The sequence below is a fragment of the Aspergillus campestris genome (genome assembly GCF_002847485.1).
Source record: "Aspergillus campestris IBT 28561 chromosome Unknown P168scaffold_5, whole genome shotgun sequence".
Classification (NCBI taxonomy): Eukaryota; Fungi; Ascomycota; class Eurotiomycetes; order Eurotiales; family Aspergillaceae; genus Aspergillus; species Aspergillus campestris.
In genome coordinates this window covers 653,768-674,861 of record NW_020194340.1, presented here as the reverse complement: position 1 = coordinate 674,861, position 21,094 = coordinate 653,768, and the positions used below count along the sequence as shown (strand labels likewise).

Here is a 21,094-nt window from a genome sequence, read left to right as displayed (position 1 = left end):
CTACTGAAACGCTAACACTTTCATCGACGGCAACTAGATCGGGTTGGTTGATTGTAATCAAATATTATTACAATCCGAATCCACTGGTTGTGTTTCCTCCCGTTCCCTTGGATCACTCAGGAATTCCTATTTCCGAACGGGTAGGGGCCCCGCCCCGCCCTAGGTAAACGATGGCTGTCGCCTTTTTCCGCACCGTTTCTGTCGCTCCAGTTTTCCTGTCAGGGACTGAACCTAGACGAGCATGGGCCAGTCCGTTGTCGGTCGGAGGGGGAACGGAATTGATTGAAGGGCTGTCTGAGCGGTAGGCAGTATCATGGGTCCCTAACTCCTCCCGTCCATTGGTGATGTCCAGGGTCCATCCATCGATTCCATGGGTTTGGTCGATGGATCGATCGCGCTGGAGATGCAGCCACCATGGAAATGGAAGACTTGGGACAAAAAGAGATGCAGCAGGTCTTGGGTGTGACTGGGATTGAATTTAATGGATTGATATTTATTTTTACTTCTTATCGTGTACTTTCTTTTTTCCCTTCCTTTCTTTTTCCTCTTTTCTTTTCGTTCGTTCTTTCTTTCTATCTATCTATCTCTCTTTCTTACTATTCTTTTCTTTTTCTGTTCTCTACCCTCTCCACCCCAGTCTTCCATAGTTCCATGGATCGGTGCCGCACGATCGGTCTCTGCACCCTTCTTCGTCATGCCTGCACATCTTTAATCTACTTCTCTCTCGTCCGTTCCCCATAACTCGTATACCGGGTGGCTTTGCTCGGGCGACCGTCTTGTTCGCCCCCTGAGCCCAAGTCTCCACACCACAGCTGTGACCAGATGGGGAAAGTAGTCTGGTACCTGGGCCATCGAAATAGATTAAAAAACACTGGGGACAAGCTCGCCAAGTCCAGGAGGGCCTGGTGAAGATCTTTTTTTTCTTTTCTTTTTCTTTTCCCATCTCACTTGGACGTCCCAGAATCAACGCTTAGCGTGACATTCCACGATTCCGACCAAGCAATAGTAGCGAGGAGGACTAGGTATGGCCCTGGGTATGTGGATATACCTGTCATGTGCCGCTATCACTTCCTCCATCCACCACCATCCACACTTGGACGACTGTCCAGGGTTCCCCCTGGCTCTTTTCCACTGTCTCTCCCCGTCTCTTACACAATGGATTCAGTCTGTGCTTCACTTTTCAAGGATAAAAATGAATCGAGAGAAATATGATGAAAAGAGAAAAAGAAAAGAGCCATACTAGTTGAGGCGCCTATTGTTCTTGTCTCACGTTGCAGGTCCTAGCACCGTTGTACTGACTCTGTAAACTATATCATATAGTCGAAAATCTTCCCCCACGATCTCTAAACAGTGGCGGTTGCAGTCTGTGCCTGGTTCTCACATACTCTTTTCTTTTCTTTTCTCTACTCTCCCTCCTTGTTCTGTCCTTTCTTTGCTTTTCTTTCTTTCTGGTTGTGTGGTTAGGTAGAGTGGATTTCTTCCCCATTGATGATGGGTCTGATGTTACCTAAAGAAGGATAGATAGTGTAGCAGGTTGAGTCCATCGCTGGGACCTCCCCACTTCTCGATCGGCTTGGATCTTTGTCATGATTGATGTTGATCATTATGATTCTGACAATACTCTATCTTGTCTTTTTTCTTCCTCTTTTCTTTTCTTTTGAGTTTTCTTGCTTTTTCTGGTGAGGAAAATCCTCTTCGTACGTAGCTACGAACCTATCTGTAATTCTGGAGTTTAATTCCTGGGATTCAACAGCTCTTGCACCTCTGGTTAGTTCCAGAGCTAGTTGATAGACTAGTACGGAGTACAGATTCATGAGGAAGGGGGGTAATGGTTACTTACCGTACGTATTGAATCGTTACCAACTGTAACAAAACCCCACCTGGAAAAAGAAAACAAATAAATAGATTAAAAAAAGGAAAAATCAAAATAAGATAAAGTCATAAATGGAAATTAAAAATTAAAAATCAAAAATCAATAAAATAAAAGAATTAAAAGAAATAAAATCATTTTCACTTGATTTAATCTATTTTCTTTTCTGGATAGTCATTATTATTATTATTATTCCTCCGACAACTGTCAGCTCCGAGATCTTGGATCAGATCTTCTCCTATAGCATGCTGGAAGGTGTGGAGCAACAGCCTTTTTCTCTGACCCGTCTCCTTGGTCATTGTATTCTGCTTGTAGCTATAATAAATCATCATCATCCCTCCTCCTCATGCTCTATTGTCCAACTTAGTCTTCCATCACATCTCGCCTCCCCTTTCCATCCCACTCTCCCTCGGTTTGATTATATCTACCACCTGGCAGACGCACCTGGGACTTCTCAAAATCCTCCTCACTTCGATCCATTTCCTATACCCTGCAGCCTGATCAGTGCCATTCACACTCCTTTGGGTTGCATTGGTCCATACTACTTCCTCCTCATTTTCACTCTTCCACCTACCAGACTATACTCGTCCTCTTCCAGCCACCTACTCCCATACCCGAAAGAGACCTCAACTCTACTACCGCTTCTCCCCGTGGTTAGCTTTCAAGTGCGCTAATTACACGCACTCACTCCTACTACTATCCACGGTACGTTGCCAACCCTTCCGGTTTTGAAGGAGACTTCAATCCCCCCGCGGCTCCCTCCCCCCGCGCGCGCCCGCCTTCCTGGTAGCCGCTCGCCCTGCGGCCTTACCTTGCCTGAACTTTGTCGCCAATCCATTTTAAACCCCCTCTTTCCCTGCAACACTTGTCATATTCTATTCTCTCCTTCAACCCTCTGATTCTGGTTCTTCTGTGCATTTGCGATCAGTCTTCTAATTTCACTCCAGAATAAACTGCCACTTTATCTTATATACAATGGCCCCCGCTCATCGCAGAGGACCTTGGGTTCCCGAGGAAGACCAGCTCCTCCTTCAACTGGTTCGCGAACAGGGCCCCAACAACTGGGTCCGCATCTCACAGCACATGCACTACCGGTCTCCCAAGCAATGTCGGGAGCGTTTTCACCAAAACCTGAAGCCGTCTCTGAACCGTGAGCCCATCTCCGCCGAGGAGGGGCTGATGATCGAGCGCATGGTCAACGAGATGGGAAAGCGCTGGGCCGAGATCGCACGACGACTGGGCAACCGCAGCGACAACGCCGTGAAGAACTGGTGGAACGGCAGCATGAACCGCAAGAGGAGAGGTCTCCCGACTAGCCCTCACCATTCCGCCTCCCGCACCTACAACGGCCGCATCGAAGCCCCGTATACGCGGGCCTCGATGGGCATGAGCAGCCCGACCAGCCAGTCTCGTTTCTCGCCCATCTCCAACAGCCGCCCCCTCAGCTCGTGGAAGTCCTCCTCGCGCCGGGGCTCTTGCTCGACCGCCTCGGTCGACTGTCCCCCGCAGTTGACCCCGATCTATACCCTTCCCGCCCTCAACCGCCCCATCGAGACCCCTCTGACCTCCCCTGCCTTCTCCGAATCCTCCAACACCCTCTCCATCGAGCCACCTTCCATGATCTCCGACCACAATTCCGTCTCCTCCGCCTCTCCCCGAACCGTCTCCTCTCCTCAGCTGCTGCCGCTCCCCCGTCAACACTATGGCGAATTCCGCAAGCACAGCGACGACCTATACTACAGCGGGTATCAACTGCCGAAACCCCTGGAGCCTTGTTCCGAGTTCTCTCTGAAGCAGCGGTGGATCGCGGATCACCAAGCCTGGAACCGTCCCTCCACCCCGTTATCACAGCCCTGGCATGCCCATCCCGAGCCTGCGCGGCCTGAGTCGTCGCGGGATTCCCGGATGGGCCTGGATGCGCTTTTGAATTAACGGCGATGGTTTCCTATCGCTTGATGACCGTATGAATTTCCTTGCCTGTGCTACTACTTTTTCTTGTCATCTATTTTTTGTCTTCTTGTATATGTGAACCCGACCTACGTCTGTCTTTAATCCTCTTTCTCCTTTTATTTGTGACTCTCTTTTGTTCTACATGGTGTACATTTTACCAGCTTCTCTTTCCACGGCGGGTTCGTGGATAATTTTGATAATCTTCTACTGGCGACTCGAGCCTGAAAGCCACTGGATGATTTCCCAGAAAGAAAGAAAATGAAAAAGAGAAAAAAAAGACTCTTGGGAACTTTTACCCTAATCACCATGTTTTGTTCTGGTTTCGATGGGTAATGTGATATGGTGGAAAAGGAGTACTGGCTGGGTTGCTTATAGAAAGGAAACTGGGAGTGATGGATGGATGGATTACCACTACTGTACTGATGTTTAAATTCCGGAGATTATGTGCAAGTGACCCGATTTGACTGGGATGGATTTAATAATACCCTTTGAAGCAGTCCATTATTGTCTTTGATTCTACCGTAATAGTAATCAAAAAATCAATCTAAATCTCCCGGATCACATTCAAATCAATAAGTAGATACTAGAAACCTAGACCCAACCAGACACTGCCCTACTACAGTTCAGCTAGGAACCATCTAACTTTCTCAGCTCCAGTCGATCAATCCATCACCCACCGACATGGGTAAAGCAAGGGATACACCCACTAACGAACAGAACCTGCCCTGCTTTGCTTTGCTTACCTTCCGTCGGTGGCTGGCTGTCACTGAACCGAGCAGCTGGCTAGCTAGCTAGCTAGCTAGCTACTCCCTGCTGTCTGTGTGTCTGTGAGCGAACCGAACCGAACCTCCACGGGAGGATATTCACGAGGGTGTGAGCAAGGGGGGGGGGGGAAGGGGCTGTTTCTGTGGGAGGGCGTATGGAGTAATTGTAATGTATGTATTGGATCGGAGGTTCCGAGGGAGGCACGACACCATCCTTGTGTGTTTTTTATTCTTGGGATTTGGGTAAGGGAAATCAATAGTAATGGGAATGACTACCTGGTCACTTAGTAGCTATATTATTCTAACAGTATTAGAGTGTGGATGTGAAGATGTTCGTTATTATTATATTATTATGAATAAATGAAGAAAAATGATAAAAAAAATAGTTCATATGCATGCAACACCATCCTTTAGGAAGCCCTGGATCGATAGGTCTCTTTGTAACCTAGCTGGCAAGACACCTACTTCCCTACCTAGCCTGGTACTGCTCGAAACGAGCTATGATTCGAGAGACCGGGGTGCGTGTGTCCAATGGATGGGGAGAAACGAAGATACTGTAGGGTGGTGGTGGTGGTGGTGGTGGAGGGGGCCGGGGGTAGGGTAGGGTAGGGTAGGGTATGGAATGGATGGATAGATAGGATGGTTCATGCATTGCTTCCCACCACCACCTTTTTCTTGCCACCCCTCCTCTAACTTCAGTACCTCTTGGGGGCAAAAAAGAGGTTCTGCTAGGATGTGAGTACACCCCTCCCCTTGGCTTTGCTTGGACCTGGTGACTGTTCGCGTTCCTTGGGGACTTTCCCACCGCTCATGTTTTGTTATTGGGGATAGGGCTTTTGGGTAGCTTTGTTTTTGCTGGTATACTTTTCTTTTATTTTACGTTGTTTAGTTTATTGTGACGTGTAAACGGTTTGAATTGCTGATAGAGAGGGCGCTAAGAGGGTTATATTCTCTGTACGAGTCGTAGATTACTTAGTACCTGGATACCCTAGGTAATAGGTGTAAGTAAGTGGCTATGTCTCTTCCATGAACTTACAACATCTACTTCCATGCAGCAGCAACAGCTAACTTCCCGGTAACTCTATAGCTCGACCACGAACTGCACAAAAGGATAAAAGCAATGCTCGTGACCCTATCTGGCAATCCTATCCCCCTACGTCCCTCTCCCGGGGCCATCCGCTGCAGCCCCCTTGTTGTGCGAGTCAGTTGGTTGTCAGTCAGTCAATTAGATCTTGCCTTCCCGACCCTTGTTCCCTCCTCTTCCTTATCCTCCTTGTCTTCCGTCCTGTCTTCGGCCGGAGCTAGGTTAATAACTAACGGTCGTGATGACGGACGAACTTAGGGGTAAGCTGCTGCTTTTTTTGGCTTGATGTTGGGTGACACTACCTTTGATGGTTTACGTTGACATGTAGGGATTTGTGTGTGCGTGTGTGTGGAGTAGATTTTGTTTCGTCTCCTTTTCCCGTTTCCGTGCTTGAAGAAGTCTGATGGTAAGGTATCCATCCATCCATCCACTTTACAGTCCGAGCGGGGATCTATGACTCGCGACGCTCACATAAACAAGGATAAAGGAAGTACAGACGATGATCCGTATCCAGGGAGGAAATTCGAAGCAAAAAACGAAAACGAGAAACAAATAAATATAAACCTGATAAATCACTGAGTCGAAGGAGTAAAGTCCCCACAGAGTACGTGCCACAAGACAGTCCACCCAGCCCGGCCTTGTCACCGTTTTCCGCCTAGCCATTAGTTCGTGGCTGAGATGGTCTATTGGCTGTCTTGGGTGGTCCTGACTCGCGACACGGCCAGCTCAAGCCAGCGAGTGACCCTGTGCTGCCGATCACACCTAGACGCTCTGCGATCTGACCTGGCTGGTTGGGCCCACTCTGGATGTGTCTACGGGTATTCAGTATTGATGATACGAGTACATTGCTATGGGAAAAGGAGGTATAGGTATGGGTAGGGAAGGACCAGTGTATGTGTGTCAGTTCCTTTCCGGGATGCTTCAACTGAGTGGTGATCTACTCGGAGACAAAGGTGGATTGTACGACATGCGATCCACATATTAGATAACCCTAACAATAGTGCCCATATAGCTGTCAATCTCGACAAAGAACGGAACAATTGGATTCCAGCCTCCACAATGCCAACGACACGACAACGGCAACGACAATGACATCCGTCAACAGACCCAACACTCTTTCCCAAACCAGCCAACCAAAAGCCAACTGAGACATCCCATCCATACGAACGATTGAAGATCTCTCACCTTGCCAAATCAAGGCAAGTCAAGTTAGTTAATCTCAGGATCCGATCCTGGAGCCATGATTTGGAATACTGGGCACTAGCGTCGCGATTGGGGCGGAGCTAGTGGGACCCTTTCCAGCAAGCAACACGCCGTGACGTATTGTACTACACCTCGACGTCTACGTCTGGTAGGTACTACCTTACCCTCGCAGGACGGGGGTTCCGATGCATCGTGAGGATTTGATAGTCGCCTGGTGGGGGCCCTTGACCGTTGCAGACATGCGATCCTTCATACGCCGGACATGACTCGATCGGGTCGGGTTCAACACCCGGTAGTTCCTTGTTGTACTTGGACTCACCTGTGATTTGATTGAGTAGGGGGCGCTGGAAGGTGATGGATCTTTTCGTTCTTACCAGTCATACTGATATATTAATCGTATATTAATTTATATTAATTGGTGGTGGACTGCATACCCCGTGTCTTGCTGTGATCTGCAGTGGACTGTATCTGTGCCTTTTTTTAGTCGTCCACTCCTGGTATGAAGCTTTCTTTTTTTTTTATCATTGTATTTTCTTATTGTCAATACATTTATTTCCTAAACACAAGATCCAAGTGGGGGATTACGAGCTTGCTCCTTCGTCTGCCCCTAGGGGCCACTAGGCTGATCACATTGTTAGACCTGCAGAGAAGGGTAAGGGTGCCTTGCACGTTGCAATCCATCCGCGGGGTTTCCCCTGGCTGATATTTTTTGGTAAATTATATTATATTACTGATACATGCATACATCATTACATACTTACATACTTTACCTAAATACATACATCCATATCGTATTCTCCGACTACAAGGCAAAACGAACACACTTTGTTTATACTTTATTATAGAGCGAAGCAAGCGAGCATAGTCTTAGATATTCAAGAAATCTCATACGGGGACACAGCAGCTGAAAGAATCCACTGTGAGTACTCCATACATGGGCCTGCTAACTGTCCATCCTTGTAGACAGGGATGGCCTGTCCCAGGTTAATTAGACTATCAACGTTCGATGCCAAACTAATTCAAGGGCTTACCAATCCGAAGCTCCCAATGTATTGCAGCTGGGATCATCTCACTGCAGCATACGCAGCTACGGATACAATCCTAGACAATGATACGAAGTGGAGGGAGTTCATTTCCTCTTTGGAACAGAAATTGATTTGTAGTAGATATCTCAAGTACTGTATCAACATTACTTTCCTTTTCTATCACTTTCTCCCTTTTCTACTAGATAATGTCATTATCACTGTCATTAAAAAAGCCACAATCTCAAACCCAAACCCAAGGATAGACATTATACAACCCTAGCGCGATACCCGATCGGGAAAACGCAGACGTTGCCCGCGCCGGGCTACACCTATCCCATCCCATTCCCTTACGTGGTTCCCGATCCTCACACAAAATTCTATGTCAAACACGACTCGGTGGGTGGCGGGGGTAATCCAATCCCACGGGCAAAAAAGAAAAGCATGTCATGATGATCTTCTGGTGGTCCCAGCTTTTTGCGCGCAAAACGCTCCCAGTGATTCAAGGCCGTGTGGGTGTGTGGCTCCCATGTTGAAACGGCTGCACCACAGTCAGGTCCTTCGTAGCTCCACAGAGGGGACGAGGGAGCTGAGTCGTGTTGTGCTGTTGGGTTTGCTTTTCCGGTATACTGACTCGGTTCATCTACACTTATTGGCTGTTCTTGTTTTTGTCTCTGTACGGTCTGTCGGTGAGATGCGGTGGATGTGGGACTACTGGATATCTTTTCCGTTTTTGATATGCTTGCCTTCCAATGATGCTGCTTGATTGTGGTGTCAGCGGTATTGTATATTGCAGGTGGTGTCTGACTCTGTAATGCCACCCGTTTAACTGTAATCAGCACTGACAGGCCCCATCGCTGTGTCAAACTCAACTAGTTTGTGTGGTTTCCATGCTGTGGGTTAAGCAGGGAAGTGAGTGCGGAATGCCAGGTAGAATAGCTTCCAAGAGGGCCTGCCAGGCGGTATTTACAACACATATGTCTATGCAATACGTATATACCTCCGTTGATGGTAAAGATGTTCGCTAACACGTCATAATTCGGTATATCGCAAAAAACGCTGACGGTGGATGATCGTAATGATGACCGAATACGGATCTGTCTACCGATATTTCTCGAAGTATAGAACCCCCAACTCTGCACAAACTAGGTGTATTAGCACTTTTTCTTCACAACAGCCTATCGAATCTGGAATATGAAGCTTACTAGCTATTTACAAGATTCCGTGCGAAACGTGCTGGTCAAAACCAGCAGCACCATTTTCAAGGCCATAGAGACCAGACTTGAGCATTCCGGAAAATGGGAGCAAGCTCAAAAGTTGCGCAAACTACAGCATCAATATATGGGGCTTACAGAGGACCAGTGGCAATATATTGCCGATTACTTCGAGTGTGAAGAGCTCCTACATCTAGCGACACCACTGCATAAAGAAGGGCTACGTCGTTGTAAAAAACTCAGGCATCAGCCTCCCGTTAACGATCCTGCTGAAGTGGACCGCCGCAAAGAACTAATTGAACGTTTTTGAAAGTACATTCGTATGTATGAGGACAATAGCCGCTCTGCTGAAGGGATTATGGGTCTTTTGAAGATCAAAATGGGACACACACCGTTATACCGAGCTATGACATCCAATCGACGCAATCCAGACTGGTATCTTAGCAAATGGCTTCGTGATGAATGTGCCAGCAAAGGGGGATGCTGTGGTCGATCCTGCGGCTGCTGTGAAAGTTTGCGATGCACCACGAGGAGTCAAAGGCTTTTTGGCCATTGTACTTTGTTTTGTGAATGTTGTGAGCGCTATACTGGTGAGGTCACGGCTTATGATGATGTCAGTTTGGTTTCGAGGGAAAGCAGAGAATACTTGCGATATGAGGGGCAGGTCATACTGAATCCGAGGGAGGAGGAAAAGGATACAAATTGTGCTCTTCTTATGAATTCCTATGTCTGGGGGCTCGACCTTGGGAAGAACGGAAAGATTACCAAAAAATCTGGCTCCGCGTGATGTTAAGTTTATGCAGGGTAGTTCAATGATACAAATGTAGTTGTCTCTAGATTCTATCTCGGATGGAAGCATGGACTGCTATTCAGTATGTTTCGTAGATTTAGAATATCATCTATTGATATTCTTATCACTTGTAGTAGTGCATATAAGAAGTGGCCCAGATGGCTATATTACTCTGCACGTTGAATAATCTGATATCCACTGCAAGTGTCTTCTGTCCAAGGCTATAGATGTTTTCAACTTACAGTGCCTAATGGAATCTACTACGGCTGTTGTGTTTACAAATACCAATTTCATTCACTGCAACTCAATCCCAGCTAGATGATACAATCTCTTCTAGTTCCAACGAGAGGCCCTGACGTGTATACTAGGTAGTGTAGAGGCAGTTATCTTGTACTGTCTCAGTGCCTCAACAGGCAAAGCTAGAGACCAAACCTAATCACTTGGAGGACGAGAAAGAGGTCTGCCACTATAGCCTTGTTTTAGACAATGATTATATTGGTGCGTGAATATACCATGTTTCATAGCTTTGGCTGCCTGCTTGAGTGGTATCAAGGAATTACTTCACAAGCTGTATCATGCTCCTGTAATCACTCAACATGGACCTACAATGAGTAACAGAAGATACTGTATAACTGTAGTGAATTGCCCTCTACTTCCCTTCTATGAAAAGGTGAATATATTCTGTAGATTTCTATGGGTGAATACTCCCACGATAGAGAAGGAGGATACTTTTCTCTTGATTTTTTACATTTCTCTTCTGTCTTCTCTTCTTCTATCTCCCACATATCTCTAAACCTCAGAAAGAAGGAGAAAGGAAAGAGCCCAGTTCTCTCCAGACTTACTAAAGCTTCATCTCTTTTGGCATATCCTCTTTCACATCAAGTCTCATATTCGCGTCTCTTGGCCTCATTGAATACCTCCTCTTTTCAACGGCCTTACATTCTTTGCACTTACTATCCTGTACTTTGCTCTCGAGCCAGGTAAGTAGCCAAGTGTCTTGAAGTGGTGCATTCACCATAATAACCCACAAGCCAGAACCCAAGATGGGAGGCTCCCACACGAATCTCAACCCAGAGGCCCCAGAGTTTGTCTACCACGGCGGTAAACCTAGTTCCATGGGAATCCCTGGAGAAGACGTGTCTACCAAAGATGCAGAACAGGTGACCTATCCCAGATAAGTCAAATATAGTACAGAGCGTTCCTAATCCGATCCACTAGGGTGACAACGACCAGAGCTTCGATGAGCCAAGGGCAAGTTTGCAAGGCGGCAAATTGACCGTCCATGAGGCAAGTTTTCTGAAGTTTCCAACGTTTTCCAAGAACCAGCCCTAATTTCATAAACAGGGCGAGCCAAATGATGTCTGGACGCACGCTGGTGACAGCTCCTCCACGGTAGGTCACTCCAATTGCTTAGACAAACCAAATTTGGCCATCCGAAGTATTCTCTAACTGATAATTCTTGGTTGTATACAGGAAAGTGAAAACGGAATCTCTGGCATTGTGGAAGACAACAGAGACGAAACACAGAACAATCTCATTGCAATGGCCGGTAGTAAATCCGCCGCCGCTCTGTATTTCAATGGCCCAAGAGAGAGCTGGCTTGCGTTTCAACTTCCCGATGCCGGGTTTCTCCCCGAGCAATCCCATTTCACCCACGGGGGCATAGCAGTATGCTTTCGGATATCTGACCGAAATGTTGCGTCAAAGCTCTCTGTTGAGGTCTTCGTGACGAAGGCAAACTCAAACGCCAAGCGAGCGTTGCACCCAGGCAATGTTGTTCATTCTGCTTGTCTGGATTTTACCTTGCATATTTCTGAATCGAATCAACCTCGTTGCATTCAGAGTTTTGCTTTCAGCACGCATTTTCCAATCAGGAAAGGAGGAAAGGTCGATGAAATCACGAAAGTCGAGTACGAAGACCCGTGCTATGTCGACATCGAGTTCACGACTACTGGTGGTGTGTCTCATGGGCTGTTAGACCCATGCGTTACCGAGTTTGATGATCAAGGCTAGAGACTATTTGCTTATCTGTACGGACTTACGCGTCGCGACTCTGAAGAGCTTCGTACGGTGAAGTTTCGTGTCGATGTTGGGGCCGAGCATGTTCGTGATACGGAAGGCCTCACTAGCGCTTTACAGCAACTCGCCAACGGTCTTCCCCAATCTCACACCTATGACCCTTACCGCTTGCGTGGAAAAAACATCCAAATTATGTATAAGCTACAGAGGCTTCGTGCATTTGTTCAGCAAGGTTGGGGCTCGGACATGGTCAAGATTCGTGCCGTGTCTTGTTACGAGGATGTCGATGCCTATCTAGTCAAGATGGCATACGGAGCTGTTCTCTAGTGGAGACGACCGTACGAGCAGATCAGAAGGACTCAGAGTGTTCCTTCGATGATTACATTGCGCAAACTCGGTCCCACTATAGTCGCAAAAGTTCATCTGGATCAGGATTTCTTGAGAGACGACAAACTTCCCTATGAGACGCAGGGATCGAAAGTCATCTTGCCTGAGTACACTGATGCCAAATTGACTGTTCGCATTCCCCAGCGATGTGGTCCCTCAAGCAAAATCCATGGATGCGGTTTTACAATTTCTGGATATAATGAGGACGCAGCACCAGGAGATATCCACGTCATCCTCTACGGGAATCCTTTCGGGAAGTTGCTTAAGGACGCCGAAACCTCCGTTGCCCACCCTGGGGTGATCGGGTTCGACATCAATGACGCGCCAGTGAGGCGCCAAATAGATGCTCTGGTGAAGCTTCAGTCGAACGAAAACGGGGTTGGTCGGTGGCTTGACCTCCTTCTCAACCAAGAACCCAACGCATTGCCAAATGTAGACCTCCTACGGGGCAGAGACGTCAAAATCATCAACTCTGCAGTGGGTCGACTGCTTAGTCTAAAGCATTGGAATTCCCAACAGAAAGCCGTGTTTAGGTTCCTTCGCATGACGAAGGGGGGTTGTTCCATCTTAGAGGGCTTCCCAGGGTGCGGCAAGACCACTGTCCTGGCCGCGACGGCAATTTTCCTTTACCACTGCGGCTTCAACGTTCTTCTCGTCGGTGCAAGTAACGCCGCTGTTGATGCTCTGGCCTATGCTCTTACCACACTGAATTCCATATCGTACATGCGTATTCGTCGTGTAGAAGTTGAAAAAAGAGCTAGAGTGTCTGCCAACCTGCGTGAGCCCGGTGAAGTCGAGGAGGCGAACTCAGAACTCGGGAAGCACATTGCACTGGTCGGCCTCCTACAGACCCTCAAGGCAACACTATCCCGAGATGCCGAAGGGAATCCCGAATATAGTCTCTTGATACATGTGAAGCGGAAGTGTACCGAAGCAGTCGCCAATGGTAAAAGGTATTTGGTAAACGTGGCGCGAGGGGCACTGAAATCGGACACCGAAATTCTGGACGGCAAAGCGGACCCGAAGACGCATGATATCCGAAACGCCTACAAGGTGGTTGAGGAATATCTCTCGCAGCCAAACACTCCACGCCCTGGTTCATCTTCCCCGGAGCACGACGAATGGCTCGCCCGAGAAAGTGCATTCAAGAAATGCTATGACAGCGTCGCGGACGTCGTGGTACAAGAAGCGTCTATCTTAGCCTGTACCAACAATCTGACTGGTTCACATCTTGTCAGAAGAAAATTTCGCAAACGGCAAAAGCATAGTTGTCATTGCGGATGAAGATGGGCAGGCTTTAAAGCCAGACGCGATAATCCCACTCGTGTCCCTTGATAGGTCACACCTCGTCGTTGGAACGATTCGAGGAGGCGACCGAGAGCAACTCGCGCCTCTCGCCATTACCGCGAAGGAGGTTCCGGGTTACAATGAATTCGGGTACCAGATGGGTAGATCACCCTTCGATAGACTCTGTCGTGCCCGATTCCCAGTGAGCGTTGTCTCGAGACAACATAGGATGGATCCCCGCCTCGCCAAATTTCCATCGAAATTCACATACTCTGGCCGAATGTCCGATGACCCCAGCGTGAATTTCATTTCTGTCAGGGCTGAGCTCGCCAATGCTCTTCGAGATTGGATAGAGACGAAAGCACCAGGAGCAAATTTCGAACACGTGGAATTGATCGGAATCGATGTCACTGACGGCACAACATCCAGAAATAGTCAAAACCAATCGAGATCAAACACCGAGAATGTTGTTGTTGTCATGGATCTCGTTGAATTTATCGTCCGCCGTGGTGCACTAGAAGATGTTACCTGCGCCATCATCACAGCTTACTCAGATCAGAGAAAAGAGTATGTTGGGAGACTGATGCGTCTGTCCGAGAAGCTGGACATTGCCTGGAAGGATATGCCTAAAGTTGCGACAGTGGATTCCATGCAAGGCCACGAAGCGGACCTGATCATCCTAGATTGGGTTGTCATCTCGGGGAAAAAGTCTGACCTCGGCTTTGCGGCTGATAATCGCCGCGCGAACGTCGCCCCCACGAGAGCAAGATCGTGTCTGATTGTTGTTGCTAACGGGGAAATCATCAACAATGACCGCCTCAGCGAGGCGCGGCCGAAGGAGTTCCACCCGGAGATCCTGGCTCATTGGCAACATCTCCTCTACAACGATTTGATTGTGGACGTGTCTGCTGCTGCGCTGATGACATGATGGTAAGGACGCCGGTGCATGGTGATGGGCAAAACTACTTTGTGATTTTGTCTCTCGCTACTCGTGGTAATTTCGAAGAATAAAAATATTCTTGAAAAAAAAAAAAAAAAAAAAAAAAAAAAAAAAAATCAGCCACTGCACCAAAATACTGAATCGATATAAGTTTGTATTCAACATCACAAGGTCCAACATCTTAGGGCCTTTGGGCTCTCTTGCCTTCATTTCTGCCTCCTTTTTGTTGTTCCCTCGAATTTCGACCTCGTTAGTCCTTTTGTCGGCATATTCGTTCCATCTCTTTAGGGGTGTATTGCCCTTATGGAAGGAACGCTCTTGCTCCTTTGTGCTTTCCTCCATTGCAGTTTCCAATATAGAAGGCAATCTAACATAATTTCTACGGTAAGTTGCTCCTTGAACACCAAACACCATCTTACCATCAACTCCATCTTACATCTGCGAAGGCATCCACTCTATCTTTTCCTGGTATCAAATCAGCACCATATCCAATTTTGTCCACATCTGCACAACTTTACTTAGCAAACACATTTAGTGCAAAACACGCAATCATCTCTGGTACCCGCGGTTCTCAATCCTGCCATGCCATCGATGCCGGGATTAGCCAGCAGTGCCCAGCACTGCAGGTGGTCCCTGGTGGAGCCCGATGAAAAACTACATTATAGCAGCTGCGATGACATGCTTTCCTATGCTAAATTATCTGGTTGGGATTCTTTTTCGGGGTCGGTGAGTACACAGATAATATGATCTCTGGGCCATATGTGTTCGATACAGTTGTTGACTTTACTTATAGCAAGCCAGTCATTGGCTTCTCAATTCAACGGCAAGCTGATGCAACCTGTGGGTTTGCACACTGTTGACAAAAGGAAGAGTACATCACTAAGATGATGAAACTCTCCGAGAAGCTCGATATAGCCTGGGAATAAACATACAGTTGCAATTATCGACTTCATGCAAGGTCATACAGCAGACCTTATGATACTGCATTGAATTGTCGACTCTGGCGTAAAGTCTGAATTAGGCTTTGCGGCAGACAATTGCCGCGAAAATGTGCTTTTTTTGTGAGGCATACTAGGCTATTCTAGTCTTCACTGCTTCATATATTGAGGTGGATGTTTTTAGGCACCAGGCCAGTGCCACAACAGATACTTTGCCCGTGGGACGAACTGGCTTTAGAGCCAGACGATGTCATTTCTTATAACATCCAAAAAATCAGACCTCCATGCCAGTAGTACTGGCTCTCCCAACATCACAAGCGGCAGCAGCATCACCAACGCTGTCGCAATCATCTGGGCCCTAGTGGACTGCTGTAGTCAACAACTCTGTGATAATTGGTCTCACGTGTCTAAGTATCACAATAGGCTTTTTGCGCCTTTTTCTGTTTAAGATCAAAGTGAGTAAAAAACTAATCAGGTCCTTGAGTTAAACGTGCCAGATATAGTGATTAACTTTACTTATAGATTCCCAAAACAACGTCTGTCGCCCTCCATGATCTCAGGTTCATGGGCCCCCTGGTGCTTTGGCGAAACTTCGAAAACGACGTACGAGATACATTTCGGAATACGAGCTGGGAACAACATCAGGCTATACAGTAACACGTCAATCAGAGTCAGCTACGGAATTTATATAGTTGACAAAGATAAAAAGTAGTATGCTACTCTTCTCTAGCCTTTGATCATGCTTATACTGACCTTAGGGACCACAGCAGCGAAGAACCCTCGTCCCCGGCCCCGGCCTCGAACACATACCAGATGGGGATATATATGTATATATATATATCTATGATCACTTTTTGATCAATTTCACCGTGCTCGGTCTCCACCAGGTGCCCCCTGGTGGGGTGTCCTACTGGCAGGCCTCGGCGCATGTGCCCTCAGCATACTGGGCAGCGGATTCGGGTTGTGGCTCTGGTTTTATTTCCGGAAACGGTGAGTACAAAGATAATATGGGTCCCCGAGTCATACGTGCTGGATATAATTATTAACTTGACTTATAGTTACGGCCTCATAGAGGCGAGCGTAACGCGGGTGGCGAGCACCGCAGGAGAGTTCGTGCAACTGGTAGAGTTACGTGGTATGATAGTTTTTACTAGCCTTTAATACTGTTTATACTGACCTTGGGTACCACAACAAAGGCCGCGACCGCAGCACCTCCCCCCTCCCCCGCGACCGCCCCCCAGCAGTGTCACCTCTCCGATTCCCAGAAGCAGGAATTGCTCCCCTGGCACCACCTCGGAAGGGAACAAATAAAGGTACTAAGATGCATGATTTGGGGGAAAAGGTTTAGTCAGCGCGCTCCGTGTGCTGCATGTTTTTGTTTTTTGTATACTTATTTGTCGCAATATAAAATTGCCTATATAAGAGTATCCACAGAGCTCAGAAGTGTCCAGACTCCAGACATCTTTTGTAGCCGAGTGGTATTCTTTACCACATTATCTCAACCGCATGAATTCTCTGTATAATTTCTGCAAATTAAATGATTATTAGTTCTTTGAATTTGTAAAACTAATATCTATAGCACATGTTCAGTTGGGATGCGGCCGACCACCACCATGCGTGCTTTATTGTAAAGGTCAAAAAAGCCAATAATCAGTCTAACACACGAGAATTTGGGACAAATATTTGGGCAAATACACATATGCATTACTATGAGTGTTGGAAAATTGGTTCGGACACATTTACTCTCCTAGTCATATGAGGACAGCACTGCGCTCTTTAGCATAGAGAGCAATGAGACATGCAATCAACCATGTCAACTGACTTGCAGTGTGTTCCCATATAAATCCTTATTGACTCTTATGTTTTTCTAACTATTCACAACCTTTTTATGGCTGCAAGTCTCATCAATATCATCAATATTTTGACCATTTCGATCCTCTCACAGAATCCCACAGAAACCAGGTAAATGTACTGGACAGTCTCTCAAAGCCTTTATAATCATAGCATTCGAGGTGCCAACGCTGTGGCAGTACACCGGGAACCAAACCTTTGCATACTGAATACTCAAATAATGGAAGAAAGGAGTGACTGTTCAGAGTGACTGTTCTTCTCACCTTCTTTTTTATATTCTACATTTCCTCCTTTCTTCTTTCTCTTCTTCTCTTCTTCTCTTTATCTCTTCATCTCTTCATCTTCTCCCTCAAGGCCCCTACATTTTCATACTCATCCTCATAATCGCATCTCACCTCCTTTATTACATTCAAAATTGTTAGCTCTTCATCTCAACATGCCAGTAATCCCTGTCATTATCTTCCCTCCCATAGAGCATCAGAGGGGAACAATCAGAGGAGGTGACCGACAGCAAATCCCCCCTCTGGCAATTACTGCCAACGAGGTGCCAGCTTACAACAAATATTTGAATTCCAGATCAAGAGAGAGATATATATATCAATATATATGATCACTCTTTGATCAATTTTACCGTGCTCGGTCCCCACCAGGGCCCACCTGGTGGGGATCCATAGTGGCAGGCTTCACGGTGAGCTTCATGAGCATACTGGGGTCAGCTGTCATCCAGTGGCTCTGGTCTATTCAAGAAAGATGTGAGTAGAAAGATAATATAGGTCTTTGAGTCATACATGCTAGATATGATTATTAACTTCACTTATACGTATCTATGCGATGGCCGAAATCACAGCAACACGAGTTGCCGAGTCACAAGTAGAGATCGAGCAGTTGGTCACCCTGGAAGGTCTGCATGCTAGTTATCTCTCGTTTTTAATACTGCTTATACTGACTAGTGACCTTAGGTCTGCTCAACGTTTGGAAAGCCAAGGCAACGAAGGGTCGGTTCAGAAGTCTGCGAACGTGGTGGAAAACATGTGAAAGATCCTAGGGACCTAGACTTAGTCTCAGAAGCACGGAGTAAAGGTTCCTTAAACCTGGACGATCTGCTATCAGGATTCAGGGGAATGCTGGCGCTGATACAGGCGATTATGCGTTACTATGTATATATCAATATGCAATACTTGATAGTCTGGTTATGCTTAATAGTTCTCCCACAGAAACTAGGAAAATCATATAGGATAATCTGGTAAAGCCTTTATAGCATTTGAGGTGCTACCTAGTACCTAGTACCTACTACTGAGACACTGCATTGAGAACAAAACCTTTGCTGTCTTGTGCTTACTTGACACCTGAGTAGTAACATTATAAAGCTCAACTATGTTATACTAGCGTTTCGTGGGGTCAATCAAGCAAAATAGCCAAGATTACTATTGACAGTCCTGTAACTATCTATACTCTATGATCTGCTATGTAAAGTCTAGTTAAAACCCAGTGAAATCCACCAGCTGGCGAATAGCGACAATACCCATCAACACAGCATTGTCTGTCTAACGACGTTATGTCCCGCGTATCCAGTGCTCCGTTGGTTGCACTGTCTTGCCTTAAGTCTGGGGACTCCCTACCAGGGTACTAGGATCAAGAATCGAGTCTACGTACGGATATTCCGGAGTAAGTCACAAAAACCAAGCAGGGAAGTACGCAATACCTCCAGACATACAGACAATACGGTATCGAACGTGTATTCCAATATAGAGAATACCAGTGGATCCAGACTCTGGTTAGCGCGGGCCGACTGATCGATTCCAGCCGGGGCGTTGAGATCAGACCCTGCGCAAGGGGCATTGATTGGCTGCCGGAAAATCTCGGGGTTGCACTTTTGATCGGCTAGTCTGGAAGTAGCTTAGTGTACCCGCCTTACCGGTCCGCCCGTGATCGGCAGAAGAAATAATTATTGATTGAGAATCAAAGGATTTGGTGTGAGATATAGTACCGTCGTGGTATATTACCTGTTTTGTATGGGTGCGTTTGCTTTCAGCTAGCCTTTTCTTTGTTTTCTTTTCGCTTTTTTCTTATTTGTTTGTTTTTCTTTTTCATTGTTATGGTTAACCTCTAGACTGTTGGATTATTAACAAAGTATTGCCATAATATATCCCTGATTTGATTTGAAGTGTCATCCCGCAGCTGTCATTTGACCCATCCTCACCACGATGGCATCCTCGATACCACCAGCGGCAACGAGTACTCGCTCCGGTCATTATAGGGTTCATCCCCCTGCCTTAGCTCCAAGACCAACAAAAACAAGCGTGCAATACCCAATACAAGTCTGATCTAACCCGACCACCCCTGTTGGGACGACAATCAGCGGCAGAGGTATTTGTCACGGTGGAGCTGTCTCTGTTCAACGTAACCATCTCTATGGACGAGAAGGTGCGTCGGTGGGGACGGCCACACCATCTACTCGGCACGACAGAGTCATGGCCACGGACAAATCAGGTCCTCCATCTTGAGGATGCGCGTCGAGAGGTCCAAGCACAAACCACTCTCGCCAAAATAGTTCCTGCCCTGACCACGTGGACTTTTTGTCACATACGGGCCGTTGCCGTTGACTTTCGTACCGTACCGTACCGTATCGGCTTTACCGAGCATATTGACTGACTCGCTAACGGTTTTTGGCAGACGTGCCTGGACCTCCTGGTTTGATTCGAGTTGATTGAATCAATTTGTTTTCTATTAATCTTGATCCATTATTTATTTTATTTCATCTTATTTTATATATTATATTCACATATTATTTATTAAATTATGATCATAGCATAATCGGTGTATCCGATTGCTCCATCCCATCGGCTACTCTACAACGCCGGGGCGTCTAACTATCGATTTGGCGAACTCAATTTGTCCCTAGATTTCAATTTCCATTCTCCCCGTTGAACAAAGGTCACCTCCCTAGCCAATGAGCCCCCCGGAGCATTGGCTTCCCTCACCCCAGGACCCATGTCCAATCTAATCCCCGATACAGGGCTCTCTCCCCAGAAACAACGCTATTTCCTCCCCGTCCCGAAGCCACCCAAGAGTCTTTCCTGCGTCTGAGTGGACAATCATATCTCTGCGCGTTGCATGCGGCGTCTTTTGATTCCAGCCTGGTCCCCGGCGTGTCGCTTGGGTGGTTGTGGTTTATTGCTTGCAAATACAAATACATCCCTGTTTGCTCCACTGTTGGACCCCACTGGGTTATTGGGTGCCATGTTTCTTCCTCGTCGCTAAGACGGATATGCTCGGATGAGAATGGTTGGATGGATGGATTTTCCTGATTGACTGATCGATCGATCGATTGAGATGCAGTCGCTTCCACATACCGAGCTTGCCATGGCTGACTTGACTTGACTGTCCTGGTTCGAGGATGTTGTGGCTGGCTGGATGGCTGCTGGCCGGAATGGCCGAGATGAGCGAGGCTGAGCTGATCGACGAGGGGAGGAAGCCCTCCACAAGTACCCATGTAAATGGGTATATTGGACTTTCGCCACGGCTTGTCCAGCTAAGCCATTGATCTTCTTCTCTCTCGGGTATCACGTACAGGATACATCCCTGCATACCAAGAGAACAGCACCCTGCTCTTCTTTTCTTTTTCTGTACGAAGTACTGCAGTAGCGAAGACAGGATGAACCTCCATGGTTGGCCCAGCCCAGCCCGGTTAGCCAGCTAGCCGTTCATCTATTTAGCCAGTCAGTCGGAACTCAAAACCCTAACTCCCTTCCTCGCAACTGGCTAGCTCCCTGTT

The 21,094-nt window shown here is 47.1% G+C and overlaps 6 protein-coding genes across 6 annotated transcripts; 5 read left to right on the top strand and 1 right to left on the bottom strand.

Annotated features, from left to right (window-relative positions):
- Positions 1-291: 291 nt before the first annotated feature.
- P168DRAFT_140149 (uncharacterized protein) lies at positions 292-883 on the top strand. Its single transcript, XM_024832753.1, has one exon. It carries the CDS (start codon positions 415-417, stop codon positions 739-741), a length of 327 nt encoding a protein of 108 aa, XP_024693429.1. The 5' UTR covers positions 292-414; the 3' UTR covers positions 742-883.
- P168DRAFT_140150 (uncharacterized protein) lies at positions 884-1,637 on the top strand. Its single transcript, XM_024832754.1, has 2 exons — positions 884-1,242; positions 1,321-1,637. The coding sequence occupies exons 1-2, from the start codon at positions 1,025-1,027 to the stop codon at positions 1,466-1,468; spliced, it is 366 nt and encodes a 121-aa protein (XP_024693428.1). The 5' UTR covers positions 884-1,024; the 3' UTR covers positions 1,469-1,637.
- A 767-nt stretch (positions 1,638-2,404) lies between these two features.
- On the top strand, positions 2,405-3,869 carry flbD (putative MYB family conidiophore development protein FlbD). Its single transcript, XM_024832752.1, has 2 exons — positions 2,405-2,575; positions 2,818-3,869. Exon 2 carries the CDS (start codon positions 2,846-2,848, stop codon positions 3,800-3,802), a length of 957 nt encoding a protein of 318 aa, XP_024693427.1. The 5' UTR covers positions 2,405-2,575; positions 2,818-2,845; the 3' UTR covers positions 3,803-3,869.
- Positions 3,870-10,940: 7,071 nt separating this feature from the next.
- On the top strand, positions 10,941-11,910 carry P168DRAFT_317875 (uncharacterized protein; the record flags this gene model as incomplete). The annotated part of the gene is made up of 4 exons (XM_024840149.1): positions 10,941-11,057; positions 11,116-11,175; positions 11,242-11,289; positions 11,371-11,910. The coding sequence occupies 4 exons, from the start codon at positions 10,941-10,943 to the stop codon at positions 11,908-11,910; spliced, it is 765 nt and encodes a 254-aa protein (XP_024693426.1).
- A 1,458-nt stretch (positions 11,911-13,368) lies between these two features.
- P168DRAFT_225041 (uncharacterized protein) lies at positions 13,369-14,518 on the top strand (the record flags this gene model as incomplete). Its single annotated transcript, XM_024833116.1, is given in 2 exon segments — positions 13,369-13,570; positions 13,590-14,518. Coding segments are annotated over 2 exon segments (1,131 nt in total), but the record flags the coding sequence as incomplete, so codon positions are not given.
- Positions 14,519-20,258: 5,740 nt separating this feature from the next.
- On the bottom strand, positions 20,259-20,931 carry P168DRAFT_140057 (uncharacterized protein). Its single transcript, XM_024832750.1, has one exon. The coding sequence runs from the start codon at positions 20,810-20,812 to the stop codon at positions 20,297-20,299; it is 516 nt and encodes a 171-aa protein (XP_024693424.1). The 5' UTR covers positions 20,813-20,931; the 3' UTR covers positions 20,259-20,296.
- Between the last annotated feature and the right edge of the window lie 163 nt (positions 20,932-21,094).